The following is an 11,825-nucleotide window of genomic DNA, read 5'->3' on the forward strand; positions in this document are numbered from 1 at the left end:
TCACCCAAGCTCCCCTGGTAACCTCTGAGTCAGCCCCCTTCGGGGCCACGTTTAGCCTCTGACTGACTGGCTCAAGTGGTTGCCTGACCTCCCTGGGCCTCCACTTACCCTTCCATAAAATGGGGATAAAATATTGCCCTCCCTCTCCTGGGTGGCACGAGGCTCTGTAATTACTGTTTGGCAGGGTGCTGAGGTGCTGACAGTCCCCGTCTGACACATTTCTCCCCGGCTCCTCCAGTCACCACACGTCGCCTCCGCTGGGGCCAGGGCCGTGGGCAGCCCCCCGCAGCAGGTGCCCCCGCCCCGTGTGGAAGCGAGAGCCCGGCCTCCCCTCCTGCCAACCCCTGGGCCTTGCTAACCCAGGCGCCCTACCTGCCCGTCCGGGACCCTGCTGCACCCGGGACGCTGCGTGGGGCTGGGACACCCAGAGGAGGCGGCCCCGGCCCGGAGGGAGCCATGCGGTGTCCTCCTCGCTGAGGCCGGGCCCGCCCCCCCGGGGCCCGCTCTGGACGGGGCGATGACGACGTCGGAGGAGCCGAGCCCAGCCCAGCCTGGCGGGACGAGTGAGCTGAGGTGGGTGCTGTGTCCGCGCGTGCGGGAGAGGCCAGGGCCTGGTGGGAGAGGCCCAGTGGGCAGAGCTAGCCTCGCCCCCATCCTACCATCCTTCCACCAGGGAAGAAGCGGGGGCGCGGCTCCTTTTCCAGGGAGGAAGATTAGGTATCTTCTTTCAAGTGCCAAGGAAACTTTGAGGCTCCCCTCCATACATCCTACCCGACGAGCCAGCCCCCATCCCTGCTCCTAGGGGTAGGACAGGTCTCCTCACCAAGCGCGTGGTCTTTTATAGCTATGTGTCCCCCCCTTTGGTCCACCGAGAGGGCCCATTTTAGCCAATGTCACCCAGACGGGGTGCTGGGGAGTGGGCAGCGCAGGATGTGGCACCCTCAAGTCCAGGCCGGAGTCCTTTGGGACAGTCCTGCTTGCAGGTGACTAAGGTAATGGCGGGCCCCAAGGAGAAGGATGGGAAAGGAGCAGTTGTCAGGTGGTCCCTGCAAGACTTTGAGGTGCCCGTGTGCTCCCCCGAGGAATGGGATCCTGACCCTGGTAAGCTCTTGCAGTTGGCTGGTACCAGAACTCGTTCCTGTGTATCGGGCATTTTTCTGGGACCCAGCTGTTCCTTTTGATGTACACCTTGCTTATTTGTGTTGACATGTTGACATGCCTCCTACCCAGCTCCAAAGCGTCCCATTAGGTGGTGGGCTTTGGCTTTCATCCCTGGCTAAATTCGGAGGCCGGGAAATGCATAGGAGAGAGCTGAGACCCTTGCAGGGGGGCACCGCACATCTCCAGGCCCAGAGCATTGAATGCCAGTTTAAAATCTAGATCTCTCAACCCCTGGAAATTAGGGGTGGGGGAGGTGTTGGTGCTTGTCGCAGGGTCAAAACTATATTGGGGAATGACATCAGCAGCCTGTCTAAGCTCAATTTCCAGCCCCCGCCCTCTTTAAAAGTCATCGCTGTCTTCAGCCCTAGCGTGTTACCAAGTGACTTGTCAATGCCAGGAGAGCCGTGCAAAGAATCTTTGGCATGTCGTTAACCTCATTCCAACATGTAATTAGCCTAAAAGGCCTCCTCGCTGCTTCCATTCAGCGTTACATCATAAAGAATCAGATACTTTACTATTTGCAGGGCACAGTGAAGACTTTAAAGAGTTAATTATGGCTCACTAGAGCCTGTCCCCAAGAGCCCACGATCCAGGAATTAAAGTGTTGGCTTTCAAGTGTCAGTCTTCAAGACAGCCTTCGTGGTAACTCCCTTCACGGGGTCTGAGGTTGACACTGGTTTGAAAGTAGACCCACCAGGGTACACAGGGGCGAACTGGAGGAGGTCATTTGATCTGGGCCTTCCTCCTAGGCTTGGCCATGTGTTTTTTTTAGAGATATCATCTGTCCAGTGTCGGAAAGGAAAGAGAACCAAGGAGAGCTGGAATTCTACTTACACTCCCAGGTCCATGGGGCGAATCCAGCTGAAGCCATTTGTAATCTCTGAGCTGGAGAGACCAGCAGTGTGGCCGGAGTTCAAAGGGAGTTCAGCTCTAATCTGGATGTTACAATCTGAGCCAATCTAACCGTGCAGGCTCTGAGGACATTATTATCAGTCAAGTGTAATTAAAGATAACATAGTTTTATTAATCAGCTTCCTAAGGAGACTGTGTTTATCTGATGGCTGTGTGTATAATGTGTGCACGGCGTGGCAGGGGGCGGGCGGGATCCGTGCTGTGTGTGGTTGGTCTATAGGGAGGACAGGATGTCTGGGGGGAGGACGGCTAGGAGTGTGGGGGAGTGTGGCTAGGATGGTACCTAGGTGTTATGTGGGTTCTGTACATGAGGAATGGGAGTATGTGTGGTAGCACTGATGGGCTAGTGTGTGTTTGCTCAGGTTTACACAACTGGACTTGAAGTTATGCCTGTTTCTCTACTATGCCTTGCGTTTGTCAGAACTCTGTTCCCAAAAAAAATACTTTTCCCTACTTGCACTTGGCTGGAGTCTATAGAGTTCCCAAATGCACATTCCACCTGAGGGGGACCTCTTTAGCTAATTGTCAGTAATTTTCCAATCTTATCTCCAGACCTATCCTGGCTTGGCTCTAATGTCCATCACCCTAAACCACTTTGTCATTGCAAGAGAGCCCGAAAGAGTAGGATTCCTCCTGAATATTGTTTGGCCTGACCTGAAGTCAACTGCCCCCACCTCGGGGCGGGGGAAATGACCTCCTTGGGCCCGGACACCAGAGCTGTGCTGCATAAATCTCCGTTCTGGTTTAAACTCGGTTAAGCAGTCAGTAGTCAGATGGGTGTCAGGTAACACTCCCAGGCCGGGTTCCCCCTCTGTGAGGGTGAGCGACTGCCCGGAGGCTGGGGAACAGGCACAGAGCCAGCCTGGCCATCTGCGCCCTCCAGTCTGCAGCATCCGGGACCCAGATTGGCCCACTCTCTCTGCGCGGCCGTGTCTGCTGGCCAGTTGTGCAGCTCACCGCTTGCTGTGGCTGGAAAGCTTGCCCCAGATTGGAATTTCCTCCCTCAGAAGGTCTTGTGCAAAATCTGCCCTCTGTCTCAGTGCAGAGCTGCCACCTGAACTTTGCTTCAGCCTGCAGCTACAACCAGAAAGCTAAGAAGCCCAAGTGGCTGTTTCAGTCCCAAAGGAACAGGTGACAACCATTCTCCCTTGGGTGCTATGGGAAGGTGAGCCTGCCAAAGCCCCACTCACGGGGCTTGTGTAGCAAGATGCATTCAAGATAATTAGGAACTATTGCCAAATATAGTGGCCTTTTCCTAACTCCCAAGGTGGATAAACTTCTGATGGATACCAGATAAAAGACTGGAAATGAATGGATGGATGGATGAATATCTATGTGCCAGATGCATCCACTTGCATTATTTCAATTAATGACAATAACTACTAGTAAGTAGTTAATATTATTCTCATCTTGCTGATTAGGAAACTAAGGCTTGGGTAAGTTTAATAGTAATAGTAATGATACTTTGCAGTAGTCGTACAGCCATAATTTATTAAGTATTTAATATACGCCAGGCCTTACATTTTTTACATTACATTATCTCATTTATTCCTCAGCAGAACCCTAGGAAGTAACAATTTATTTACCCAGGCTTTTAGACGAGGAAATTGTGGCTCAGCGAGATAGATAACTGGCTACCAAGTGACAGCACTGAGATCTGAACCCACATCTACCCACTTTTTCTAGTACTGGCTTCTCTTTCGCTACTTTCTCATTTGGCTTTTGCTCCTGGCAGCACCATGTTTGGTTGTTGAATCACTGAAAATGTTTAGCCACATCCCATATCTCACTGGTTCTTTGGAACCAAGGGGACAGCTGTCGACTCAAAATGAAACTGACCCCTGCCCACCAGCCTTAGCACACAGGGAGAAGAAATTGAAACATGATTTCATGAAAAGAGATGTGAGCAACAATCAAAGAAGACACCCGTCTTCATTTCCACTCCAGTACTTAGAGACCTTGGATATGCACCCTGGGGAGTGGCAAGTTTCCAACAGGAACCTCCCCAGTTTTGCCAGTTCAAGGCATGGGGGAGTCAGTGTTGATGTGAGCCTCTTGGTGAGGCCGGGCAGCTTCCCAAATTTGAGGGCTCTCCCCTCAGATTTATAAGTACCGGGAACCACTGGGTTTCAGTTATGATATGATGACAAACTCTGATAAAGGGATAAATCAGGAAAATTCATAATAGCAATAGACTGAAATTTTGTAAAAAGCATAATGCCTGAATTCTTATATATTCTGTGTTTACAACCAAGACTATTTCTCTAAATGAATTCCTGAACAAAACCAAACTCGAAATTTCAGCATGATTCGGACCTTTGTACTTCTTAATGGCAAGTTAAACTGCAGAAAGCAGGAAAAGATTGCAAGGCTACAGCTACTTGGAAACAATATTAGTTCACTTTTGGTGGAAAAAGAAAATCCAGGAATAAGCTCCCTAAGAAACAACAGCATGATGCTAGAAATAACAGCATGATGCTCGTGGACAATGAGTAAGAGAAAAATCAAGAGTTTTTGACGAGATCTCACTGGTGACCTGCACAAATTTGCCCCTGAAGAGCAGACAAGATCTGGGGCCTCCTCAAACTCAAAGTCCCCATCAAATGGCCAGAGACTCCCCTCGTTGATAACCAGGATTCAAAACTCCAAGGCCAACCTTCCTGGAGCAGTCTTGGGGGGATCCCCAACTCATTCTCTTCTCTTACACACCTGTGGGTTTCCTCTTGTTGGAAAGAGCCTCTCTCTCCTCCTGGTCACCCCAGACATCACAGAGTGTAGTGGCCAGGCAATCCAAGGATTGAATTCTGGCTCTGCTACTTGTGAGCTATGTGACCTTGGGCAAATTATTGAAGCTCTTTGAGCCTCAGTTTCCCCTTCTGTAAAATGAGGATAATAACAGCCCCTACTCCTACAGTTGTTGTGCTTGGCACATAATAAGCAACCATTTTTAGCTAGTCATTCCAATTTTCATGGCCCAGCTCAAATGCCACAACCCACAGGAAGCTTTTTCTGGTGGTTGTGGCCCTTACTGACCACCACCTCTCTGAGGTCCCACAGCCCCTAATTCAAAGTTTGACTTGAAATTATACACTATCTCTAAGTGTTTCCTCATGAATTCTCTGCTAGAGACACAACTAGGTCTTACTTTTTAAAAGCCCATTAAAAAATATATATTAAATATAGTAATTAAATATACACTTATTAAATAAAATATATCTATCAAATATGTAAATATATAGATCATAAATATATAATTAATAACTATATTTACCATTTTCACATTTTAACATTTCTAAGATCAAGATAAGCTTTATAATCTACCTACACATTTAACATAATGCTTTCTTTCCAAGATGATTACCTAAATCAATGACATATACTATAATCAACAGTATCTTAGAAATAAGATTTGGCTGATTGATGAGGACAGAGCTGCATGGGTCTGACCACAAATTTCCCCTAGCAGCCCTCCTCACCCTCCATTCTCAGTCCTCATGCCCTTTCCAGACCCCCATCCCTTGACCAAGGACATGCCTTTGGATGACAACTGGCATAAAGGAGTCCAATCTGGAGATGTGGAAGTCAGTGTGGTCACACACATTATCAAACTACAAATGTGATCGTTCTCACTGACAGGCAAGGAAACTGTGGTTCAAATACCTAAGTTTACCTAGAAAATCTGGTGTCAGCTGTAGGAAGTTTAGTCTTTAATGATGGAATGATCTGATTTTCTGCTGGAAATCTAATCATTAGTGGGGCTCCTGGATTAACCAAGCTAAGTAGCCATTGAGGGAGGGATTGGTCCATTCAACACCCAAGACTTCAAATGGCAGCATTGTTAGTACCATGCGGTCCTCCAGCCAACAGCAACAACAGGCCATAGCAGTCAATGTCACCCATTCCTCAAGTTGTCACCCCCAACAACTCTTTCAGAAATCAAGCCCTCGTGCCTATCAGGGGACTGATGTTTGGTAGGAAGACAACAGAAGAAAGTTCTGTCTTCATGAACCCTCCTTTGAGAGGGCTTCCCTCTCCGGGCCTCTCAGATCCGTGTCTTAAAAAGCCATTATTGCTTCAGATTCATTCAGGCTGACCCAGAACCTGGCGACTTTGATTACTTTGAGCCTAAAGCCTCTGCCTGAGGCTCAAATCCTGCTTTTCCTTAAAGGATAAAAGGGAGACTAGAAATACAGTCATGCAGTGGTGGCAGCTGTTTCATAAGAATTATCATAATTCAACCTTATAACAACAAAATCCATATTTTTATCATAATTGTCATTATGCATCTGCCAACCATTGACTTTGTCACTGTTTAAGCTTCCATAATGCCTTTGGTGCTGGAAATCACACAAAGATCCACTGCCTTCATGAGGTTCATGGCCAAGGAGGGATTATCAGGGGAGCTACCTCCGTGTTGCCATCTACTGAATTGGGGCTCCTGGTCAGGAGAGCATGAAGAGCAGAAGGAAGAGCTGGATATAGGGGACTGGACTGGGGAAGGATACCTCAAGAGGAAGTAAAGCAAATACACAATCAACCAACAAGAACTCCTTGAGCACCGCTTGTGCTTAAGTCCACGCTGGGTGTTTTAGGAGACGATAGGTTTGCACCTCTTGTCCTTACTTTCAAGGATCCTACCAGCAGCATGGGATGCCTAAGAGAACTGGTGTCTCTTCCACTTAGACTCTGTCTCTTCCAGAGGTACCAAATCCTAACACAATGGTGAAGCTTGTAGACTCTGGAGCATCTGTCTCAGGCTCAAATCCTGCTTAGTGCTCCACTGGCTGTGTGATATTGGGCAAGTTACTTGAACTCTCTATGCCTGTCTCCTCATTAGAAAACTTTGGAAAGCAATAATGGTGTCTGTGTTGGAGGAATGATATAAGGATTCAGTGATTTAATCCATGTAGTATTCCTAGACAGTTCCTGGCACCTGCTAAAGGCCTGATAAATGGTAGTGATTACCATTATTCCTTGCAGAAGGACAACAGTATCCTATTCGATATAGTAATGCTCTCAAAGTCAGCAATCTCAACCAACATCCCCCTTTCTCTCTAGAGACCGCAATAGCCAGCCATGTGGCAAGAACTTACCTTGCGCCAAAAATCACAGTAAGGACTTCCAGATGAGGAACCTGAGGCTGTGAAAAGTTCATGCCTCACCTCGTGTTCTCCAGGTGGCAGGTTCCAAGAGTTTGTTGTCATACACGCTCACTGACCTTTTTCATTCTTCAATGTTTGAGCCAACAGAGCATTAAAAAGTAGAATTTCTCCAAGAGACTCTTCCCCAAAAATAATATCAGGATAATGGAGACAGGGATCCTGATCCCAAACTCATGCATTCCACCATTACCCTGTACATCTCTCTTGCTAACGGCATCATCTCCGAATTTACCTAAATGCAGTTTCTCTCCTCCTTTGTGTTTTCAGCCTATGCTGCCTTCCGGGGTAGTGGTGAGGGTGGCACATAGAAGGAGAGAAGATATGACTAGAGAAATGTTGGCCCAGGTGAAAGAGGCCAGCTTCTAGGAAAAGCGTGGAACCTATTTTACCTAGCAAAAAGAATTGGGTAGGAGCCTCTGGTCTTATGTCAAGTGACATGTCTTTGAATTCACTTCCATGGTACGTACACACACATGTGTCAAGCGTTTTCTTTGCCCCAAGAACCAACCTCGGTACCAGGGAGTCTGTGAGGTACCAGGATTTCCCCTCTACAGTGAGAGACAGATTATGCCTTCGATGACGTTAAAGACCCAGGGACCTTGAACCAACAGAGAGGGAAGGATGCCCTCAGAAGGCAATGCTGAGGCCAGAGCAAAAGGAGAGACACTCAGGAGGAGCTGAGCTCCTGTGTCTACAGTGTGGTTTTGACACTAGGCGGGCCTGAATTCAACCCAAGCTTGGCCACCACTCAGCTGGGTGACACCAGCAAGAGGGTCGTGATAGCAGATTCCCAGGGTTATTGGGAAGAATAATCAAGGTAAGGCAGGTGAGCATTCTAGAGAAATGCTTGGCACCTGGCAGATGCCCCATGTGTCTATAATTCTTTCTTCTCTGGCCCCACATGACCACCCCAGGAGCACCCAGAAACTGGTTATGGCGGTAGTTAAGAGGACGGTAGTTAAGAGTCTGGAGGCCAGCAGCCTGGATTAAAATACATGCTCTCCCACTTACTAGCTGTGTGACAGTGGGCAAGTTACTTAACCTCTTTGTGCCTCAGTTCCCTCACCTGTAAAGTGGAGATAACTAGTACCTCCCTCAACCAAAGGGCTGGGAGGATTTAATGGCACGAATGCATGAGAAGATAAGCTGAGGGCATATGCAAAATTTTCAAGTGTTTGAGCAAACGACTCCAGTTGGGCATCACCAAATGGAAAGGGGTGAGGGGCACTCCACGGACAGGAGCTGGGGGGAGGCCCTTCCTGGAGCATGCACAGAAGCAAAGTAAGGAAGTGATCTGATAGGCCCCAGCTTTAGCCCGATTTGGGAAAGGGCTACTTGGCTGTTTGTGATTGGTGGTGGCTCCCACATTCCGTTTTTTTCGGATCCCCGTGCATTCACAGTCCACTCTGGCTGAGGTTCCGGTTTGCTAGAGCGACCAGAGTCTAACAGCCTCCCCGTTGAGCTACTTTGACAAATCTAACAGCACCTAGATGACAGAGTGCACACCTGCCCCAGGTTATAGTCCATTTAATCCACCCAACGACCCTGTAAGAGAGGTACTCGCTCTCCTTCCCCAGTTTACAGATGAGGGAGCTTGGAGGTAAGGAGGTCAGATAAGCTTCCCAGGCTCGCCCAGCCGGCAGGTGGCAAAGCAGGGAGTCAACAGATGAAGTCTCCTTCCAGAATCTGCTCTTTGTCACTGTGTTGCTCTGAGGAGCCTACTTAAGTGTCATGTGTTATTACTGCGCAGCTGAGACACCAGGAGGACCGGCCGAGCCTTCTAAAATGCTCCAGACCTTCTTCTGCCCTCCTCCTCCACACCCCGCACCCCCATCTCTTGCCTGTGCTCGACATTCGTAGTATAGTTTTTAATACATTTAGGGTCTGAGGTTGTCGAAGATCTTCACTCCAATCCAATTTAGGTTCCATGTGATAGTTAGACTTCATTAGAGTCAAATTCCTCTTTTATTTTGGTTTTATCTTAATCGCCCCTTTCATCCACTGGTCCAGAAGCCTGTAATTTCCCACGTGGGCCCTCGGAGATGCTATATTATACCTTCAGGACCACGAGACAAACAGTTTGTTGTCACAGGCATCGACTGCCAGAAAAGTTTTCACCCTGAAGTAGCAGAGCCGAGACAGCATGGGGGGGGGGGGGGGGGTTGTTACTTCTCCAGAAGACTGTTTTTCAGAAACAACAGCAGAATTCTAAGCGTTTCTTGCACCCCTCTCTACTGAAAAGAGTGTGAATGTGCAGATCCAAACGTGAGAAGTATTTTCAAAACCAGTGACAAGGTGAGAAGTGTCCCAGGGCCGGGGATGTGGTGCGTAGGACCCTCGTGGTTCCCTAGACACCAAGGAACACAAGAGGCAAACCGCAGAATTTTAGAGCTTAAGGGAATCGCAAAGACCATCTAATCCAGTTCTTTGCGAGCCCTTTTTAAGTCAGATTCTTTTGTTCAAATGAAATCCTACCCTGGAGATTTATATAAAAGCTGAGGTGTTCTTAGTGAATCAGGGAGGAGAGGTCTAGAGCCTGAGCCCCTGGGCTCCAGCCTCCCGTCCCCGGCAGCCCCCCAAGGCCTGCCGGGAACCCCTGGAGTTTCCCCAGAATTGTCCCAGTGAATTTGAAGATAGGGGTTCTAACCCAAGCTCCTCCTTGCACCACGGGAGGAAAGGAAGCCCAGAGAAGCTACTAGACTTGCCTGAGGTTACACAGCAGGTCAGCGTGGCCTTATCTTCCTTCAGCAATTTTTTCCAGGACACCCTGAGTCCTCCAATGAACTGCCTTTTGTTTCTCCAGACTACGTGTGTTTGTATTTGTGTGTTTGTCCCCGTGCCCAGGGTTCCCAAGAAAACCTAACAAACAAGTCCCGGCTCCCACTTTAAAGCTTGGAGGCTGCCGTTTGGACACAGGTCTCGGCTGCCCGGGACAGCTGGAAGCACTGTGCGAAAAGGCACAGCCTCATAAACACTGTCCCGTGGACAACCGGGGACTCTGCATTTTACAGCCTAAGCTAGGCCGAGTGTCCTCTGGGGTGGACGGGGAGGTCCTCCAAAGCCAGGAGGTCATCAGCGAGACACCGGAGAGCCGGCCCCGGGCCTTGTAGCTGGGGACACCCGAACGGGCCCCTAAACCTCTTCGTTTCTCTGTCCACAAGGGAAGGGAGGAGGGAGCCTCCACGGGGCCCCTTGCATCCAAAGATGTTAGCAGTTAAACAAGATAATGTGTCTGATGGCTTGGGGACACAAAGTAGAAGAAAGGCCACACGTTGCTGCAAGCGGGCTGTCGCCCTCAGCGAGTTGCAAGGCCTAGGCCGGGGGAAGTGGTGGAGGAGGGGGTTCTAACTGCTGTGCTCTATCAAGGAAAACAGCTCACAAGGGGCTTACTCAGTGCTTCCCTCGAATTACCTCATGTGACCCCCAGCAGCCCTGCAGACAGGTCCTCCCATTTGCAGGAGAGCTCGTTAAGTTATGAGCTAGCTGGTTAAGTCATCAAGGCAACACAGCCGGCAAATGACAGACCCAGGATTTGAACCCCAAACCATCTAAGGCTGCAGAGCCTGTGGTCCTCGCTACTGCCCCATCCTGCCCCTGCTCCGGGGAGAAAGAGAGAAATGACGCGATGTCCGCAAGTGCAGGACTCGGCCAGCCCAGGAGGGAGGCGGCCCAGCCAGGCCCCCGGCTGCATTTCGGGTTTCCCCTCCAGCGTGCACAGATGAGAAGTCCCTGCAGACGCACGCACGGCACTCCCCGCAAAGCTCCCAGAGGCAAGAATTCTCAGCTTGTTTACTGAGTCCCCTGGAAGGGGGCGGGGGGAGTGGGTGGGGAGCCGGGCACAAAAACAGGATAAAGGTAAACTTTCTGCATGTGAGAACCATTCCCCCCCTCCGAGGAGCCGTGTCACACTGTATGTCACCGTCATCAAAGGGGCTGTGCATAAACCTGAAAAACCAAACGGACCTGTCTGTAGGTGTTACTTATATCACAAGGCTACAGGTGCCTTTACTTCCACCGTACACTGGTGTGGGAGCGCCTGCCTTCTCTTGCCCTGAAAGCCTCCTCTTTGGACCTAGTCACCGCTGTCCTCACGTAAGCACCTTTTCTTTGCTCTTTTGGATGAATTGTAAGGGGCGTCGGGGAGCCTCGGGCTGGGGCCTGGGTCTGCAACTCCGGTCTCCAGCTCCAGATTGCCGGCCCCCGCCTCCCCTGCCAGTGCCACCAGCCACAACGCCTCCTGGGAGCTGCTTGATGGGGATTTAAGTGCCATTTCTGCTTCCTGGGGCCGCGCAGCCACCCCGTCCTCCTGGGCACCCCCCCGCGCACTCCGGATCACTCGACTACACCAAGGGCGACTAGCAGAGAATAGGGCCAGGCACCCAATTCTCTCTCTACCTGTTCCGAAAACTATGTTCAGGAAGGGAAGCCCGATTTTGCACCCCAAAACCAGTCAGCTTCAAGGGAAGCCCTCCAGCACCCCCCCCCCCCCGGCTAACACCTTCCTTTTGCCTGTGGCCTGCTCAGGGTTGCCCCCCTTGAACTAGAGAAGAGAGCTGCCTTATTAGACTTTGGGGCATTTTTCAGGAATGT

At 50.0% G+C, this 11,825-nt stretch overlaps 1 protein-coding gene across 3 annotated transcripts in view; it reads left to right on the forward strand.

Moving 5' to 3' along the window:
• The first annotated feature begins 264 nt into the window (after positions 1-264).
• The window catches only part of ELF5 (E74 like ETS transcription factor 5), a 43,988-nt gene continuing 32,427 nt past the window's right edge, over positions 265-11,825 (forward strand). The window contains exon 1 of one of the 3 annotated variants that reach the window (XM_049096398.1): positions 265-573. In XM_049096398.1, coding sequence (XP_048952355.1) covers positions 518-573 — 56 coding nt within the window. In that variant the 5' untranslated portion in view covers positions 265-517. Of the gene's footprint in view, positions 574-11,174; positions 11,328-11,825 lie in introns of those variants that run through there. The other 2 variants (XM_025452446.3, XM_025452447.3) reach the window with 2 other exon arrangements.

The sequence above is a fragment of the Canis lupus genome, chromosome 18 (genome assembly GCF_003254725.2).
Source record: "Canis lupus dingo isolate Sandy chromosome 18, ASM325472v2, whole genome shotgun sequence".
NCBI lineage: Eukaryota > Metazoa > Chordata > Mammalia > Carnivora > Canidae > Canis > Canis lupus.